The following is a 20,290-nucleotide window of genomic DNA, read 5'->3' as shown; positions in this document are numbered from 1 at the left end:
GTAAGAACCTCATTGAAGGGCAACAACGGCTCCGATGTTGACACCCCCTGCTGAAGCACTTCTGTCAGGATATTCGTCCTGACTGGCACCGTAGGCAAATCTAGGTCCAAGACCTCAGCTGCTCTACGCACCACCATAGCGAAAGAAGTCCCCTCCTCCGTAGCCACATTAGCAGGAGAGAGCATACCAGTATCTGGAGACTTGTCCAGTCCACTGGATTCCCCTAGATCCTCATACCAGTCCTGTTGCAAAGGGTCCTCAGATCCCTCCAATTCCTCTCCTGCGTCTGGCTGTTCTAAATAATGCTCAGACAATGATCTGGGCCGAATTGGCTCAGTTGAAGTCGGAGTTGACGTCGTACGACGTTGCTCCGGCTTCGGATCATCTGGAATAAGGATGGGGCTGCCACCGGTGGGTGCCGGTGGCGGAATCGTCGATGTCGGACCCGACGCCAAAGGAGGTTGACTGTACGAGACCGGCGCCGGTCCGGATCCGGATCCGGTATCGGATCCTGGGGTCCCCAATGGCGCCGAGGCCGATGCCGCCGGCGTCAAATCTGGAGGGGCCCCTGCTGGCCCCGAGGGGCCCGAAAACCCACCCAAGGGTGCAGCCCGCTCAAAAACGAGACGCATGGCCTCGTAGAATTCTTTTATCTGAGCGGGGGTCGATCCGGTCCCCGGAAAGGGTGGAAGACGCGGAGTCGACCCTGGCGACGGCTCCGCAGAACCGCTCTCGGAACGTCGACGTTCCCTAGACACCTCGTCGGCCGACGGGCGTGGCGAAGACGAAGTCCGCTTGGACTTCTTCTTCTTCTTCTTGTGCCTCTTACCTTCGGAAGACCTCTAATGCGAGGAAGAGGACTTGGGGCTCCAGGAGCCGTGCCGCGACCTCCTCCTACTGCGGAACCGTGACCTCCGCGGAGTCGCACCGACCGACGATGAATGTCGGGCCGCAAGAAGCTTAAGGGATCCCTCCCTCAAGGCCTTCGGCGCCATGGCTCGACAGTCGGAGCACGAGCTGGAATTGTGGTCCTTCTCCAGGCACCAAAGACAAACTCGGTGCGGATCCGTCACCGACATGGTGCGATGACACGCACCACACGGCTTGAATCCTGTCTTTCTCAAAGACATGACTCCAAACAGTCAAAAAAGCATCGACAAAGCGTCGAAGCAGGGTAGCTCTTTCCAAAACTGCGCTTAACCGGCGCAGAAGGAAAAGAACTGACGTACGCGCGCCGAGACGGTGTCTATATAGACAACCGTGACATCATAGACGGCTCCAACGGCGCTGCCGACGCACGCGGAGCTGGTCGACGCACGCGGATCCGAACGACACCGCCCAACGGCGCGCGGAGGGTACTGCTCAGAAAAAACTCCGGATTCGAAGCTGATGTCAGGGAAGGTAAGGAAGCTGCAGCTAGAAGTCTCTATCAGATGTGTTTTGTTTCGCCTGGTAGATTGATAGAGGAAACGCTTTATGGAGGAGGATCGCATCTCCCCTGGATTATCTGGTGTGTCCGGCATGGTACACCCGATCATACCTAAAGTGAGTGTGATGCTTTGCAAAGCGGAAAACCGCAGTATGTTTGACCTGGTTGTTTAGGGCATTGACATTTCAAGTCATGGTTGTAAACTCATACATGGTTGCAGGTGGTGACAGTAATTAGTGAGTGAGTAAGCGTTCACATGACCACAGTTGGTGGTCTGCATGGGGCATCTGAGGTCTAGAAGTGAGGTGCTCCCATAGTGCAACTGTTGTAGTGGGCAAGTACATGTGATAAACAGAACCAGTATAAACAGTAAATACAAGTAACTCCCCCACAACAATCCCCGAACCCACACATCCTCCTAGAAGTATCTGTCGTTTTCCAACAAAACTAGGTATGAGTCAGACTAAAGTCTCCCAACGTGATCCATACAGGAGCATCATAACAAAGGTTATGCTGGGGCTGGACCTTAGTAGATCTTGGATGAGAATTAAACAACAGTTTTAATGCCTGTATAAGTCTCTGAGTTGAAGTGGTGGGGTGTCAGCGAGCCAGACCGAGATGAACCGTGATCTTGGTTGTGCACATGATCGGGATGGGCTACCTCAATATGGGAGGAAATTGCTTCTTGTAAGCCATTATCTTTTTTCTGTAAGATTTTCCATGACACATATGGTTCATTGTCTAACCCAGGTCCACCCTGCCATTGGTGGAGCCCCAAGGGAAGGTTTTGTTGTTCCGAGGATACTGCTGCTCCATTGACCAGTCCCAAGTGACCTTTGGAGATTCAAGAAAGAAGATCCTTGAGGCATGAATCACCTTGAGTTTTGCTGGGTACATGAGCTTATATTTAAGTTTGAGAGCCCTGAGCATCTGCTTGAGTTTTTCATATGATTTCTGCAGCTGCTGCACGTAACGAGTATAATCTAGGAAGATCATTACATAGTGTGATGGAAAGAGGAACTATTTGGTGAGCATCTCGCATGATTGTGTCTCTGTCTTTGTAGTTGAGGATCTTCATGATCAACAGGCACAGAACAACCCCTGGGAGAGGATTCTGTGCTAGGGATTTCTGAGCCCACTCACCTATGAAAAAGATAGAGAGCCAATCTATGGTCATTCAAGATGTGCCCCCATTGCTCAGGGAACACTTCTGGCGCTGAGCCCTGCACTCCCTCTGGGAATCCAACAAACTGGAGGTTGCAGTGCTGTACCCTATTTCTGCCATCCCCCTCACTGTCTTCCAAGGTTTTTAAGGTTACTGAGAGTTGGGAAATGTTAGATGTAAACTCCCACAATTGTGTCTTCCAGTTCCAAATAGTGACCCTCCCCTTCAGTAACCCTATCGGTCACGCTACAGAGATCTTGGCGCAACTGGGAGACTTCGACCCCAACATCTCCAATTTTGGCATCCAGTGCAGAGTGAGAAGTTTGAGTGGCCTGCTTAATGTCCCCTGATTGTGTGATCCTGGGGCCTGGCCAAGTTGCTCCTTAAGTCCAGGACCTTCACAGAGTCCGGACGCTGGGCCATGAATTTATCAATTTTGCTTTGCATATGTGGTGCAGTTGGTTTATTGGCCCATTGTGTGTAAACATGCAGGAGATGTCCGCGCTAAGTAAGAAAGTGGATCAGCTGGTAGATATGGGAAGAGCAGCCGCAGTCCTCCCACAAAAGGCTATATGTAGAAATTTCTGGAGAGGATCAAAGGGAAAGAGGACGTTCATGACAATGGCCACTAACCCACTTGCACCACCGGGCTGTATTAGCAGGCAACACAAGCAGTCAGGGGTCAGTCCCAAAACATAAGGAGGAACTATAAGAAAGGGTGTCTGTCCAGCAGGGTCTACAAGTTTTAGGGGTCCAAACGTCCGGTTTATAGGCACAGCTCAGTCCTATTCATTGGAAGAATTGGGGGATATCCCCCTACAGCCCACTACGTGAAGGATTAACTGTACTGGGGAAGCCCCTGTGTGGCATCCCATCACTGAAGGAAAAAGAGGGGGTGAGCGGAGTGAGGTGACACAGATGTATATCTTCCAATGTGAAGGGGAGGAAGGGTCCTTCCTTTAGGGCAAGTCCAATGCTACTTTGATTGGGGATGCTTGGGGCTCAAAACATTGCACCTACATCACCAGCCCTACATGTGTAGCAGCTGCCTGCAAGGCTGTGGCGTCGAGGAGGAGGCTGGCGAAGGAAAAGGCCCCATATTAGAGCCCAAAAATGGCTTTGGTGCCACAGAGCATCTCAGTGGCGAAGTGAGCAAGAGAATCGATTTGGGCATTCCGTCTGGATACTCATTCGTTTACCAGTATCCAGGCTCCTCTGCCTTAGTAAGACAGCTCCTACCTCCTGGTCATCGGGTCCGGTAGACGACAGCCCCAGGCACCCAGACAGCATAACAACTGCTGGCTGAGCTCCCCTTGCAGACTCGCAGTTCCTCATTGCTTTGACAGTTTCACAGGTGAGTTGCACCTACCATCTTGTCACTTCTCCCCAGTCACCAGGTCCTGTGACCCACAGCCCTAGGGACCAGGGCTGCAAGATGGCTGGTGGCTGAGCCCCCATCAGGGACTCGCAGCTCCTCACCTTAGTGATGGCTTCCCATGCAAGTCGTGCCTATCATCTTGTCTCTTCCTTCCCCTCCACTGCGGCAGCCACAGTGTTGAACACAGTGGGGGGAGCAGGTGAGATCCAGTCTTGGGCAGGGGGCTCTAAGGGCAGCGGGAGAGGCATTTAGTGCCCCAGAGAGGGTCTTCTTCAACACAGAAGAACTGCCAAGTGGGCCTCCGTCAGCACCAAGAAGCACTGCTGTTCATCCAGGGACAATGGAGCATAGGAAAGAGCGTCCACCCACTTTGTTTTCTTTACTGTTTACATGGCCCAGTGTGGTTATTGACTTTGCCAATGCAGCAGCGTTTAAGACCTTATAGCTCTGCCAGCATTGGCAAAGCCATGAGTTGTTTGCACCATGGATCACTTAGAGCATCACTAAGGCTGCTATTTGACAAGTGATATGACATGCTGGAGCATAGGGGACATCATGGTATCACCAAGGCCACCATCTGGTTCCTGGCGTGCCACCAAGTAGCATAGGGGTATGGGCAGGAGAGGATATATGAAGGTAGTCCGTAGGATTAAAGTAAAGAGCATGCTGTGAACACAAAGAGAGAGTGCTAAACAAGTAATGACATAATGAACATAAAAAAGTAGATCCATGATGTCAACATTGGAATGAATAGAAGAAGTCGACAAGAAAGCCATCTAATCATGAACAATGGTTGACTCCGTGGAGTGCTGTATACAGTGCTTCAATGACAGACACCTGGAGCTGTCTGTTGTGAGGCCCCAAAAAAGGGTCTGGTGTCCTGCCACCCACAGTTGACACTACACCTTGACCTGAAAAAAGCACTAGTTTGTGTTAAAAATAAAACACAGCCCATTGGGAAGCTTAAAGTCCAGCTAGTGTTTAATACACAATAGCTCGGGTGTGGCCAAGATGGCGCCGGGAGCGGTCGTGTGAACAAGAGCTCCGCGCATGGCTCACATTAATCCTGAAAATAGATCCATCCCAGACTACATTGACATCGCATCGTATCACCCGGGAGATCGATGACATGATGCGCATCAATGAACCGGCATAGATCACACTAAACACTACCGGTGGCGTAGTTCGGCCCCGACGAGGACTGGAGGAGGAGCGCAGGCCACAGCGAGACGCTGAATAGAGGCGGCGCTGGGTGGTGCCCGAGGCCAGAGACAGCAGCAGTGAGAAATCGGAGGTACCGGTGGGCCGGGTTCGACACCGGCTGGGACCCGGCGTGGGGGGCCGGCGCGCGCCGACTCGCACGGAGGTCCGGGCTCAGGCGGTCGGGCCCGGAGGAGGTACGGGGTTGGCGCGACGTCGCGTCGCGGGCGCCCCCTGGGTCAGAATCGGCGGGAAGAGACGCGGCCTTGGGCGGCCTCTGCCCCGTGCCGGGCACGGCAGTGCGGGTTTCGGCCCCGTGTGCGCTGCGTGCCGGGCGTCCTGCGGGCCTGTTGGCTCGGCTCTGAGGGCTCTGGAGGAGGTGGCCTCCCCGTAACCACGGCACAATTGAAGCGGGGAAGCCGACGCGCCCCACTCCACCAACTACCGAACAAATAGCGCACGTAGTGGCACTTACTTTTAATCGCGCAAATCGAAGAACCTCCATAGCGCGTATTGAGCTGCCCTATCACCCCATGGAACAAGTAAGGAGATGCGACCTCTGGTAACTCAAGGGTACGGACCGCAGAGGGCCTGAACCTCGTACCACGCAAGAGCAACTGAGCAACAGATGAGTAATTAACTGTGGACTTACAGGCTACTTAAAGGCAATTCAGCACAGGAGACTGCGCGGCATATACAAGCATAATATCTGTCAACCACGTGCATCCCCAATCAGTCAAGAGCAAACATGGTCAAATTAAAGCCTCCAAGGGGCCACTCCGAGACCAGATCAGATACTCTAATCTCAGTAATGGACTCGGACCCACACGCCAGCGCCCTATGAATGGTAACAGAAACTCTAGCCGCACATTCCATACAATTTGAAAAGTTACTGCAAGTAGTGCTGGAAACTAAAACGTCTCTGGAGGGAAAAATAGACACAGTAGTGGCGGAAGTAAACATCCTTCGCACAGAACACTGCAAGCTGGTGGACAGGGTATCCACAACCGAGTCGGCCCTCGAAAAGGCTCAACCCGACATCGCGGATATGAAAGCCCAAATCCAGCGCCAGGAGACCGAAATAACACTGCTACAGAGGCGAGCGGAAGACGCAGAAGGACGCTCGCGCCGCAATAACGTCAGATTCCTGGGATTCCCGGAACACATGGAATCACCCCAAGCGGAAATATTCCTGAAACGCTGGCTGAAAGAGAACGTGCTAACACAAGATGACTTGCCTCCGATGTCGGTGGAGAGAGCTCACCGGGTCCCGGGGGGCTCCCCCCACCCAGGGACCCCCCCGAGACCCTTGATAGTGAGATTCTTAAACTATCGGGACAGAGACCGGGTCTTGAGTGGCTTCCGGACGTTGGGCCCTATAGACATAGGACACGCACAAATCACAGCCTACCCTGACTACACCGCTGAGGTACAGAGGAAACGCAGTACATTCATCAAAGCCAAGCAAGTACTAAGAAACAAGAACATTACATACTCCCTCATGTTTCCGGCAAGGCTACGCGTGGTGGACAGAGACAGAATGCACATCTTTCCGACCTCTGAAGATGCGTGTACTTGGGTTCATGCCAAGGGGCTAATAGATCCCAATGAGGAAGCACCGGAGCAAACGGAATGGCTGACACAGCGCTCTCGCAGGAAGAAGAGATCGAATACAGGGACGACGACACGACCGACCAAGACACACACAGCAGTCGAACAACTCAAGCACTAAAGGATGCTACTGCCTTCACGACCATACGATCACGGCATAACACTGAAACTAGTGCCACAGACTCCGAATCTACACGAAACCAGCAGAGTCCCTCTACATCTCCACTGACCCACGGCCCAATATTCACACCACGATCGGCTGACGAACTCTGAAAGGTCACGTGGGAACCGGGACTCCCTGATATTCTCACACAAACGTGACGCAACCTACAACCAGAGTCGCCTCTGACACACTAAAACACCATTTAGCCAGGTCATCACAGCTCTCGCAACTCACTCAAACTCACCAACAATGGCAGGAAGCACGCAAAGAATGACGTGCCAATTTATCCTACAGAGCACGCACGAAAAATACTCTGGGTGATACAGTACCAAAACTTGCAAGGGATGCAATACTCCACGAATGGGCCAAGCCCAAAGAGACATCGGACCACACGGCCTCGAAGCCTCCTAACCCAGACGGGTTACCGAATGGACCTAGCTCGGACTATCGTTAATATCGGCACCAGTTGTGCCTTGCTGTCTACAATCACCTTAATCATTATCAGTTTTGTCATTTTTGTTTGTTTGCCACAAAATGCACCAAATTCTTCATGCTCGTGGGTCGGATGGGCGCAAAACCAGGGGAAACCCTATAACCCTAACCTGCCTAGGGTAAATACACAATCAAAACAGAAAAACAATGACAGGTAGGGACAAATTCAATCCTAAGTTGTAAGAACAGTCCTTAATTCTGTTACTTATGGATTCATTTCTTTACATATTTATTTGCACCAAAACATCCACATATGCGTAAGGGGTACTAATCTGGATCGCCCCTGGAGTTCCCTACTCAGTTCAAAGCACATACATAGACGCAGAAGGCAGGTATGTTTATTTAATGGGCGAACTGGACGGCATACAGCTAGCTCTAGCGGGTTTATATGCCCCAAACATGGGACAAGGAGAATTCCTCCGGGTCACATTTACACATATATCCCATGACCCATCAATCCCCATCATTTGGGGCGGTGATTTTAACAGCGTATTGGACACGTCCTTAGATAGATCGCACCCCCCACTAGACGGCGCTCATAGTGTGAGATTGTCACAGATACTGCGGTCCTGGATATCGGAGTGGGGACTGTGTGATATATGGAGAGACCTTCACCCCACAAGCAGGGAATACTCCTTCTACTCTCCGGTACATCGACTCCACACACGTATTGACTTGCTCCTCTGCCCGGACACGATCACACACTCAATACACAACACCTCCTACACGGCCAAAACCTTATCGGACCACTGCCCCCTCATCGCCACAATGAGATGGGGTAGACAACATACACGCATTCCCTCATGGCGCCTGCAACCGACCTTATTACAGGACCCCCCCCCCTTCCGCGAAAAGCTAGCTGACACCATAGCGTCTTATTTCATAACAAATAACAAGACGGCCACCACGCGAGCGGTCAAATGGGACGGGCACAAGGTAGTGATGAGGGGGATGTGCATATCGATGGTGGGGGGGTGTCTGGCGCACTTTAACCCTAGAGCTACGCGACATCGAAAGGAAACTATGAGACGCTGAGTGCGAAGCCGCCGCACAAGCTGACGCTCGCACAGATATGATAGCTCTCAAAAAACAATGGGGCGACACGGAAGCCCGCCTAAGAAAGTTCGATTACCGCCATTACACAGCACGACTCCACTCCGAGGGCGACCGATCCAGTAGAATGCTGGCTTGGTTAACGAAAGGCGAGGACCGACACACTCCTATTAGTGCTCTCCGCCTAGCTACGGGCGCTATAGTAAACACACAATCAGAAATCAATAATGTTTTCTGACAATATTACAGTACATTATACGAGGCTGGACCCCTCCCGCCCGACACAGTTGGATGACTTCCTCCGGAAGTCCCCATTGACCCACCTGACGCTGGAACAACAACGGGACCTGGACAAACCCATAGAAAAGGACGAGATCTTACAAGCACTGAAACAGCTAGCTCGTAACAAGGCCCCAGGTGGAGACGGTCTACCAATCGAGTACTATCAGACTTTCTCGACACAGACGATCACACCATAATCTGACAATGTTGCGGGAGGCATACGACCTGGGAGCCCTCTCGGACTCCCAGCGTGAGGCAATAATCGTAGTCCTACATAAGAAGGGTCGGGATCCCTTAGATGTCTGGTCCTACCGCCCCTTGTCGTTACTGAACACGGATTGTAAGCTCTTGGGGAAGGTGTTAGCAAACCGCCTTCTCCCGCTAATGCCCACCCTAATACACCCGGATCAGTCCGGCTTTATACCCGGACGAAGCACCTTCAACAACATTATAAACCTCCTGTGTTTAATAGCCGAGACCCCGGGCACAGATCACTCACGCACTGCGGTCTCACTAGACATCGAAAAAGCGTTCGATACCCTAGGATGGCCCTACTTGATGGCCACTCTAAATGCAATAGGATTTGGAGTGCCATTTATGCGCTGGATATCAATATTATACGCCAACCCAAAAGCACGTGTCAAGACCGGCGCCATTATCTCGGAGGAGTTTGTGATCGGAAGAGGAACCCGTCAGGGCTGCCCCCTATCACCACTCCTGTTTGCCCTAGCAATGGAACCCCTCGCAGCTAGACTACGCACTGAAGCCACACGCTGGGGTATTCCTGATGGTGCTGAGCACCGCATCATATCCCTCTATGCAGATGATGCATTAATATATCTCCGCAACTCTCCCGAATCCCTCCCAAACCTACTACAACTGCTGAACTCTTTCGGAGAATTATCCGGATTACGCGTGAATTGGGCTAAATCATGCCTGTTCCCTATGCAACCACTCCCAGTCACACATGGCGATATACCACCCGCACACGGCTTGCAGTGGAATTGCACTACCTTTAAATATCTGGGAGTGCATATATATCATAGCGAATCAGATATAAAGGAAGGAAATCTTGACCGAGCGCTCAGGTCAATAAGGGGCTCATTGCCCTTCTGGCGCTCGTTACCACTCTCGCCCACGGGCAGGGTAGCTATAGCTAAAATGATCATCCTCCCCTGGCTATTATACTACTTCGCTGCCCTTACACTAGTGCTCCCAAAAACCTTCTTCGCACAGCTGACCAGATTACTAGCTGAATTGATATGGAGCGGCGGACGCCGGCGAGTGGCCTTGACTAAAATGTATCTTCCTCTCGAGAAGGGTGGAATGGGAGCACCACAATTCGAACTTTACTATGCAGCAGCACAAATACACTGGATCATGCTTTGGCTGCTGGACCACACGAGCCCGGAGAGCCGCATGGTAAAGGCACACTTAGAATGTGCTGACGTGCTGAGATGGCTCGTAGCACGCGTGGCCCCCTTGCAACACTGCAACATTTTGATGAGGGTGGCCGCTCACGTCTGGCACCGCTACGTGGCTTTAGGCGCCCGTATATTGCATTACTCACCTAAGATCCCCTTATTAGCCATGCCAGGAGTGGACACATTAAAGTGCCGTCAAGGTCTAACATCTTGGACCGCCAAAGGAATTCCGACAATAGGGGAGCTGTTCGCTACGGGCCGACTATTATCATGCGAAGCCCTAACAGACGCGTATAAACTCGGGCCAGGAGAGTTCATAACACATGGGGCAATACAATGTCTAATACGCAACACATGGGGGACTGGCAGCAATGAACCACAAATATCACCTATCCTACACGGACTGCTATCAGGCGCCGGCAAGCAAGCAGATATCTCCTGGCTATACAACATACTACAAAATTGCCCAGAAGAAGCACAAATACAAGCCAAGACTAAATGGGAGTCAGCTCTACATACACCTTTCACAGCACAAACATGGTCAGCGGCCCTTGCAACCACAAGAGAGATATCGCGCAATGCCCGCTTCAGATACACCCAACTTAACTATTTACACCAGACGTATCTGACCCCCGCCCGGATAAAACGAATGTACCAGCAAGCTAGCTATGATTGCCCGAGATGTGGCCACTCAGACGCAGATTTCTATCACATGACATGGGACTGCCCACCTCTACTCTGCGAATGGCACGTCATCACGAGACAGACTGCCACATTCGTTGGGATATCCCTTACCCCCACCCCAAGTCTTGCCTACTAGGAATACGCCAAAAGCATAGCAAAGATAAACAAAAACACAGATGTACAGACCTCGCGTTCATCATATTTAAACGGCTCATTGCGACACAATGGAAATCTCCCAGTGTTCCGAACGCACATAGATGGGCCACTGACTTGTTACACTGGGCTACAGCGGAAGCACGAGTACTACACACACTGCGCGACACGGGAGTGATAATCAAGGGAATAGACATCTGGGATTCCTTCATAAATAAGCTAAAGGAGAGAGACGACACCAGGCCCCCATGAACTCTAAGCATAATGCCTAACTAATTAGATGAACTCACTATCCCCTAGTGACACTGGAACCACTAAGTTAGCACATAGACCTACCAGAAGGCAGCACACACAACACTGACCAGGGGTACAAAACTAATGCAGAGCTGGATGTAGGGTTGCTCCCCCCCCCCTGCGTCCACTACTACCTGGGTGCCGGGCTCTGGGGTGCGCCTGTCCCGTCCCCTCCCCTGATCACCCCCTCTCTCCCGCCGGCGCCCGCGGCGCTCACGGCGAGACCCCACTGAGCAACTCCTCACTGTTCCTCTACAGCATTTCGTTATTTTCTGTTCCCTTTCTCCCTTTTTCCTTTATCCCCCTTCTATCTCTCCTTCTGAATCTGCAATCTTCACGACATTTGTCAATTTATATCTAACTCCTCAATGTGGAGCAAAAGGCTCTCTCATACATATTGTGGTTAACATTAAGCTGTCTCTCTCAGGTGGTGTAACCTGAAATGCTGATTTGATTGCCTATTGTAATTACTGTTTATTTTTGATAATCACAATAAATAAATAGAATACAAAATAAAAATACACAATAGCTCAGCAAACGAATTAAGTCATTTCTGCGGGCCAGGGTTCTAGGAAGAAAAAGTTCAGTTGAAGCTTAATGCTATATATATGCTTTCTCTCAGTACAAGTCCACTGAACCTAATCATGTGACAATAACTTGTTACTTTCAGACAGAAAAACATATTTACTGAGCATCTGGCAATACCTTTCCTTTGAATAAGTGCAAGATGTCCTTGAAGAGAATATATCATTCATAATTACAATACTAGGCATATTTTTCTTCTAAAACCACACTTCTGTGTGCCAGATTTCACACAGGGGTGAGCGTAGCTGGCATAATTCCATGCAGCATAAGCACATGGAATTACCTAAGAATTCTGTGAGAATACACCTGAATTACATTAGAAGAGTAATTCTATGTTTAGCAATATTTCTTAGCACAAACATAACCATGAAAGGATGCATTGTGTGCTAAGGAATAGCACTAAATACAACAGAACACGAATAGCATCCCTGAGCATCTGCTCGTGCTTGCTAAATGTGCTCTTGAGGTAGGATTTTTCCCCAGTTTACTACCGGGATATAGCACTAGGATGCTTTTTGTACTAAAAAACAGCACTAAGTGCAGCAGAACACAAATATTAAGCAGCCACTATTTTATGTCAGAGGATAATGCAGGATTACTCTGGTTACCCTAGCAAATCAAAATTCTGTCCAGACCTAGTTTTAAGTTTTAAAGCGAGGTTTCCAGGCCATCTTGAACCATATGGTCAAGCATATTCAATGTGAATAGATGTTCCAAACCACCAAAAAGGCATCTATTTTAGATTATATTTTATTATAAAATAATGTATACCTTCTTGGTTCTGTATGTAAAAACAGCAGTAGTATAATGCATAAGACTATACAAGTATGATACAATTGGGAATACATGATTAGGTTTTCACATTGAGGGCTGTCTCCCTCCAGCTCCACCCTCAGTAATAGTCTATCCTCATGCTTCCCAATAAAGAAAATGTATATTTGGCTTCCTGCTTGCCTCCAACTGCACTCTACTCGCATCCCCAAAACCTCTCAACCGCACTGTCAGCTGTTACTTTGACAGCCGAAGATAGTGCTAATAGCAGCATTTTCAGAGTTCCTTTTCAATGTTGCCTCCATTTGCCAGTCAGTGCTGGCCTGCACAGACACAGGAGTGCTATGCACAGTCTCCCTTCTCTCTCTCTTGAGACCCCGGAAAGTGAATCTACCACAGAAAAATTAGTTTTGGGGCCAGACAGTTCATTAATAGAGCAATGAACCAAGTTTTTAAACCCATGTTTAGACTGACATAACAAAGATCTAGAGTGTTAACCCAGTTGACTTAATGTTTCAACCCCAGGAAGCCATGCTGTTAGACAAACTAGCTTTTTAATACTTTAAGCTTACATGTAGGAGACTGGACATTTGATTGAAACTGACTGTAATTTGAGATGCCGCAAGTTCTAGAACGAAAGTCTATAACATATTTAAAGTGTTTTAGTCCAGTCCGTATAAATTGATTTAAATTGTGCACCCAAATATACTGCAAATTAAAAATCTTAAGTGTGTAAACTAAACCCTTTGTGATAGCAGTACTCTTTTTTCAAATAAGGAACATTAGTAGTGAATAGTCAAAATAAGCACACATTTGATAGTTCATTGTGTATATCTATGTGGTCATTTGCTCTCAGAATCGTACAAAGCAGTACCGCAGCATGACCTAAATACAGTGAACAGTTTCACAAAGAACGCTGTAATAGGTTCAATCAATCAATCAATCAAGAGAGATTTATAAAGCGCGCTTCTCACCCGTCAGGGTCTCAAGGCATGGGGGGGTAGCTACTGGTCGAAGAGCCATGTCTTGAGGCGTTTCCTGGGTCTGGCGTAGATGGAGCGGTAGGGAATTCCAGGTCTTGGCAGCGAGGTGAGAATAGGATCTTCCTCCGGCAGTGGTGCGGCGGATGCGGGGACGGAGGCGAGGGCGAGGCTGGCGGAGCGGAGATGTCGGGTGGGAGTGTGGAAGATGAGTCTGTCGTTGAGGTAGGCTGGACCTGTGTTGTGGAGGGCTTTGTTTGCGTGGTTGAGGAGCTTGAAGGTGATCCTCTTTGATACAGGTAGCCAGTGTAGGTCCTTGAGGTGGGGTGAGATGTGGTTGCGGCGTGGAACATCGAGAATGAGGCGGGCAGATGTGTTCTTGATTCTTTGCAGCTTTGTTTAGAGTTTGGCCGTTGTTCCTGCGTATAGTGCATTACCGTAGTCCAGTCGGCTGCTGACCAGGGCATGGGTGACAGTTTTCCTGGTTTCGACGGGGATCCACTTGAAGGTCTTGCGGAGCATGCGAAGAGTGTTATAGCAGGAAGAAGAGATTGCGTTGACCTGCTGAGTCATGCTGAGAGTAGAGTCCAGGATGAATCCTAGGTTCCGTGCGTGGGTGGTGGGCGAGGGTGCGGTTCCTAGGGAGGTGGGCCACCAGGAGTCGTTCCATGCTGAGGGGTTGGTGCCGAAGATGAGGACCTCTGTCTTGTCTGTGTTTATCTTGAGGCGGCTTGATTCCATCCAGCCGGCGAAGCGTGAAGTCCATTGTGGAGGTTGTTTTTTGCAGTTGTAGGGTTTTTTGTGAGGGAGAGGATCAGCTGGGTGTCGTCTGCATAGGATACTATGTTGATGTGATGGGTTTGTGCGATTGGCGAGTGGGGCCATGTAAATGTTGAAAAGCGTTGGGATGAGGGAGGATCCTTGGGGGACGCCACAGATGATCTTAGTGGCTTCGGACAGGAGTGGCGGGAGGCGGATTCTCTGGGTTCTGCCGGTGAGGAATGATGAGATCCAGTTGAGAGCCACGTCGCGGATTCTGACGTTGTGGAGGCATGTGCGGAGGGTGTGATGACATACAGTGTCGAAGGCTGTGGAGCGGTCCAGGAGGATGAGTGCCATGGTTTCTCCTTCGTCGAGCATGGTCCTGATGTCATCCGTGGCAGCGATGAGAGCGGTCTCAGTGCTGTGGTTCTTGCGGAATCCGGATTGGGAGGTGTTGAGTGCCTTGTTGTCTTCCAGGAAGTGGGAGAGTTGGCTGTTCACGATCTTTTCGATGACCTTTGCTGGGAAGGGGAGGAGGGAGATCGGCTGGTAATTCTTGGGGTCATCTGGGTCCGCCTTGGATTTTTTCATCAGGGCGTTGACATCTGCGTGTTTCCAGCTTTCCGGGAAGGTGGCTGACTCGAAGGAGCTGTTGAAGATGTCGCAGAGGTGGGGAGCGATGATGTTGCAGGCTTTATTGAAGATATGGGGCCTGATTACAACTTTGAAGGAGGTGTTAATCCGTCCCAAATGTGACAGATATACCACCAGCCGTATTATGAGTTCCATAGGATATAATGGACTCGTAATACGGCTGGTGGTATATTCGCCACTTTTTGGACGGATTAACACCTTCCTCCAAAGTTGTAATCAGGCCCATGGTGTGGGCAAGGGTCTGATGGGGAGCCGGAGTGGATGGAGGCCATGGTGTTGGCGGTGTCTTCCTTATTGACGAGGGTCCAGGCGTGAAGGAGGTTGGTGTTGCTGTGGTGTTGGGTTCGTGGGTGTCTGTGGTCTGCTGGTGGGTCTGGGGGTTGAAGCTGTTTTGTATGTCTTCTATCTTTCGACGGAAATAGGAGGTGAGGGAGTTGCAAAACTCTTGTGATGGCGAGGATTCGTTGGTGCAGGTCCTGCGGTTGGAGAGCTCTTTGATGATGCCGAAGAGCTCTTTGCTGTTGTGAGCGTTGGTGTCTATGGGGCTTTTGAAGTGGGTTCTCTTGGTGTTGTGGATCAGCTGGTGATGTTTGCGGGTGGCAGTCCTGAGTGCGATGTGGTTGGATTCGGTAGGTTCAAGGTGCCAGGTTCTCTCCATTCTGCAGCATTCCCGTTTGGAATCATGTAGGTTGGGGTGACCCAGCTGGCCTTGGTGCTGTGGAGGGTGTCTGAGGGGTTTTTGAGCGGCTCGAGAATGTTGGCGCATTCGTCTATCCATCGATGCAGGTTGGTGGCGGCTGTGTCGGGGTCCCAGGAGGCGGGGCCTGGGCGAGGGTTGAGAGCAGTTCTGTTGAGATTTTGCTCCAGTAGCGTCGGGTGGGTTGTGTGCGATGATGGTGACAGGTTTCTGGTAGGAGAAGTGGATGCAGCGGTGGTCTGTCCAGCTGAGTTGGGTTGTGTGGCTGAAGGCGACGTGGCTGCTGGCTGAGAAGATAGGGTTGAGTGTGTGGCCTGCAGTGTGAGAGGGCGATGTGATGAGTTGTTTGAGGCTGAGGTTGGTGAGGTTGTCGAGCAGGTTGGTGGTGTTGATGTTGTTGTTGTTTTCTAGGTGGAAATTCAGGTCGCGAGGAGGATGTAGTCTGTTTAGGCGAGGCCCTGGGTGCTGATGATGTCAGCGATGGCGTCGCAGAGTTGAGGTCGGGGGCCCGGGGGTCTGTAGATCAGTGTTCCTTTGAGGATAGTGTTGGCATTGACGTGGATTTTGAAGTGGAGGTGCTCGGCGAGGTTGAGGGTGTCATGGCTGCTGGTCGCGACTTTGATGGTGTTTTTGTGGACTATGGCGATTCCTCCTCCTGGTTTGTTGGTGCAGTCTCTTCTGGTGATTTTGTAGCCTTCTGGGATGGCTATGGCTATGTCGGGTTCTGAGGCCAAGTTTGTCCAGGTTTCGGTCAGGAAGGCGATGTCCGGTGATGTTGAGGTCAGTAGGTCCCAGAGTTCAATTTTGTGTTTGTGGACGGAGCGGTGTTGAGTAGAATGCAGCTGAGGTGGTTGTTGGCAGGTCTGTCTTGGTGCTTTAGGGAGCAGGTGAAGTAGCAGGCTCGGCAGAAGAAGGGCCCCTTGGTGTTCATCGGGGTGGACTGGAAGCAGGTGGAGGAGCGTCCTGGATTGAGGGCGTGAAGGTCACTGGCAGTGTAGCGGTGAGTGGTGGTGCTGGGGCCCCGTGGGCCGGGGGACTGGTGCTGGGCATGGTCCAGGTGCAGACGAGCGCAGACGGGCTTGTCCCTGGTGCGCCTCGGGCACGCCAGCGCGCAGTCATGCAGCGACCGCCATTAAGAAGGGGAGGTGCAAGGGAGGAGCTGCTGGGAGGCGGGAGGGGAAAGCTAATAGGAGCGCGAGGGGCCGGGCCGCAGGAACGCAGCGGTGGGAAGCAGAACGGCTCGGGGGAGCCGAAAACACAGCGCAAGGGGCAAAAGCGGTACAACAAGGGAATATAGGCACAATAAGAATAAACAGAGCAAAATACAGAAAAACAAGGCACAACTGGAACGCTTACCACTAGACACCAGGGATGAGGTGGTGAAGGGCTCCGAACACGCGAAGCAGCATGGGCGGGGGTCAGGGACATGGGCACAGCTAGGTACAGTATTGTACTTATGTGAAGAAAAAATGAGTTCCCTTTTTTTTGTCTTATAAACAAGGGGAAAGCTAAACATTGGAGCTGGGTTTGAACTGGCCAGTGTTTTGGCTCGCTTTTCTGTGACCCAAACATGCAGTTAAGTGTTTGTTTAGTTCTGAATGGAGACAGTTGTAAGATATACCCACAGACACATTTATTTATATATATTTTAGTACGATGGGAGTCAGTTGGTTAATTCATAGGTAATAACATTGTTATATGGTTAATAACTTTGGTTCCTTTTCAAAAAAATTACACAACATTCTGCAAACACCTGATTCCCTCAACTAAGGTTCTCCATTGCAAATTACCTATCATTTTTCGCTCACCACTACATTAGAAACTGCAAACGGAAGTATACCAAACTTTACTTGAACGTACTACTTTACTCATTCCAGCCTTTAATAATTTGGTGCAAATTTGTTTTGTACTCCACAAGACAGTTGCCTTAAGAAAGGCGTCAAGGAAGCTTCAATGTATTAGACATTTTCATGAAGGTAAGAATTTGCTCACAATAGAAGTTTTTTTCGGTTTGGGTACAGCTTTTTTGAAGTTAGTTGAGGTATAAAGAGGCCCCGGGCAGACTTGAGAGGATCATCTTTCATACAGTTTTATAGCTCATATTCGTGAACTATTAGTGAGATAATCTGTCTTCTGAAGGCAATTCTATTTCTTTTTAAATATTACTCGCTGGGAAAGCTGTTTTTGACCATGCACCATATCATGATTCGTGCATCTTCACACTCTGATTGGCAGCCAAAGCCTGAAAATTGTTATTTCAGCTGACAATTTCACAATGTGAATGACCATGAATGGTCGGTGAAACCTTCATCCAAAAGAATTAAAAAAATAATGACAGAGAAGAATCCATCTCTTGAGAGTAGAGCATTGTCTGGAGGTAACACTTGTAGATGCCTGTTTCCCAAGAGTGCGTCTGGAAAGTGGCTGCTAATGCCAAGAGCTCCAGTAGCATGTCCTGTTCATTCTGTCCCCCTCTTCCTTTCCTCCAAACCTTCATGAGGAGCCCTTCACTGCAGCAGCCTGCTGGAGTTTGTCCCACCTCCCTAACCTGCCAGATAATACTGGCTTCAGGCACCCTCACACACACATCCTCCATTAAAACCACACAATGCACTGCTTATGAACATCTCAATGACAGCTTACGTGACATGTCAACTGACATTTTGATGACATTACGGTTGTAAACACATAAAATGGCTTCACCAGGGTTCTGGGCCGGATTGCTTAGATGATATGCAAAATTACACAAGTACCGCATCAGGCTATGCATTGTGGCTACTATAGGTCTGCAAATTTTGTTCACTGGTGAAAACATGTACAATCAATGTTTGATTTGCAGCAATAGACAGGTTGTTTTATATTAGTGATATACAATACAATGATTAACGTTCCTATTCTAATAATCCACTTTTATTTATATTCCCAAATATTCAGCAGTATGCATCATCTCAACCTTCAGATACAGCATTACCAGTGCATCGGTACCGTAGTATGTCAGCAGACAATCGAACGAGACTGCAGAGAAAAGTCTGACACTATACTTGAAACTGCACAATAAGAAGACAAGGGAGCCAGGCATATACATGTTAAACATCTCATTGTATACAGACTGGTGTATGCTCTGCAAAATCAATGGCAAAATTAAAGTAAACAAATAATATTCATTAATGTAAAGTTATCTGTTTTATGTTGTGGAAACTGATCATAGTTCTCAAAAAAGCACTTTATTGTAAAATACTGTACATTTTTGTAATATTGAAAATACCTCACGCTGTTTTTTAATGATATGTACATTTTATTTTATCTAATATTAACGAAAAGAGAGATTATTTTGCTACTCGGTTTAAAATAATGCATGTTTTTCACAAATAAAGTTTGATTGCTTGTCGAATATGTAATACAATTTTTCTATTGTTTTTATGTTGTCATAAATTTGTGCTGCCACCAGTAATCTTAAACATACATAATCAATGTCATTGAAAATATTTTTTACATTTTGTTTTTTTATAACATTGCTTTAGACCACCAATTTACGAAACACATAAGAAAGAGTACACAAAATGCAGAAGGTAGTAGCATTGTGGCTGTCCTACTGAGGCACGTAAGGCAAGGCCCACCACTTTCATCTTCTGGCGCTCCTGCACTGCACAAGGCTTGAATGGGGAGTTGAGCTACAGTGGGACAAAACGACTACCTGCAGTACCGCCAACCACAGGGTAAATTGGGGAGGTCATTGCACAGCAAATCTGTCTGGATGGGGTATGCATTTTGTGTGTGCATATATCAGTATGTTTGTGTGTGTGCTTGTGTCTATGTGTATACATCTATGATTGTTATTCAATGGATATCTGTGTGTTTGTTGAGCTGAGAGGGAATATTTCCTGACGTTGCCTCAGCTGTAACTCATATAGTAGCTTATAATGGTGACTCTGGCATAACAGTGCTCATCTTCACATATTTTGGGTGCACTTTAAATATTTGTCAGTATCTCTGAAACAGTGGAAATCCTTTCCCAATGATCCCCATATTTGACACCTGGGGGCAATCTGTGCCTTTGACTGGTATAATCGTGGGCTTTGCCTAAGGGTGCCCATTTTGCCTTATTATGGGCCATATTTGCATAATTATGGTTGATCCCACATAATAGTCCCCTTGGGATAATGGCGCCATCTTAACACTTTGTAGACACATTTAATTACATAAATGTGTCTGTGTCTATCTCTGGCATAAGGATCGCCATGGCCCAATAGTGTCTTTCTTGAAAGATTGAGGACTATCTGAACATAACTGTGTGGGTATCACTGACATAATGGTGGCCTACTGATGCTCTCTTTGATTTTCTTCCAAACCTTGCATGTGTGTGATTCTACCTGACTTAATTCTATACCTAGTTTAATTGTATCCATACATGACATTAGGGGACATTTAGATATGATTGTGGCTATCCCTGAAATTATGGTGTTATGTGCAGTCATTAAGGAGGGCTTTATCATTCACCAACAATGGCGTAGGG

The 20,290-nt window shown here is 49.0% G+C and overlaps 1 protein-coding gene across 2 annotated transcripts in view; it reads left to right on the top strand.

Annotated features, from left to right (window-relative positions):
- CEP126 (centrosomal protein 126) overlaps nt 1-18,945 on the top strand; it is a 304,423-nt gene extending 285,478 nt beyond the window's left edge. Inside the window, exon 12 of one of the 2 annotated variants that reach the window (XM_069202376.1) lies at nt 18,712-18,945. In XM_069202376.1, coding sequence (XP_069058477.1) covers nt 18,712-18,810 — 99 coding nt within the window. In that variant the 3' untranslated portion in view covers nt 18,811-18,945. The remainder of the gene's footprint in view (nt 1-18,711) is intronic. The other variant, XM_069202377.1, reaches the window with a different exon arrangement.
- Nucleotides 18,946-20,290: the final 1,345 nt, after the last annotated feature.

Source organism: Pleurodeles waltl, chromosome 8, assembly GCF_031143425.1.
Source record: "Pleurodeles waltl isolate 20211129_DDA chromosome 8, aPleWal1.hap1.20221129, whole genome shotgun sequence".
Lineage (NCBI taxonomy): Eukaryota > Metazoa > Chordata > Amphibia > Caudata > Salamandridae > Pleurodeles > Pleurodeles waltl.
Note: the sequence above shows the minus strand (reverse complement) of the source record. Positions and strands in the feature narration are given on the sequence as shown.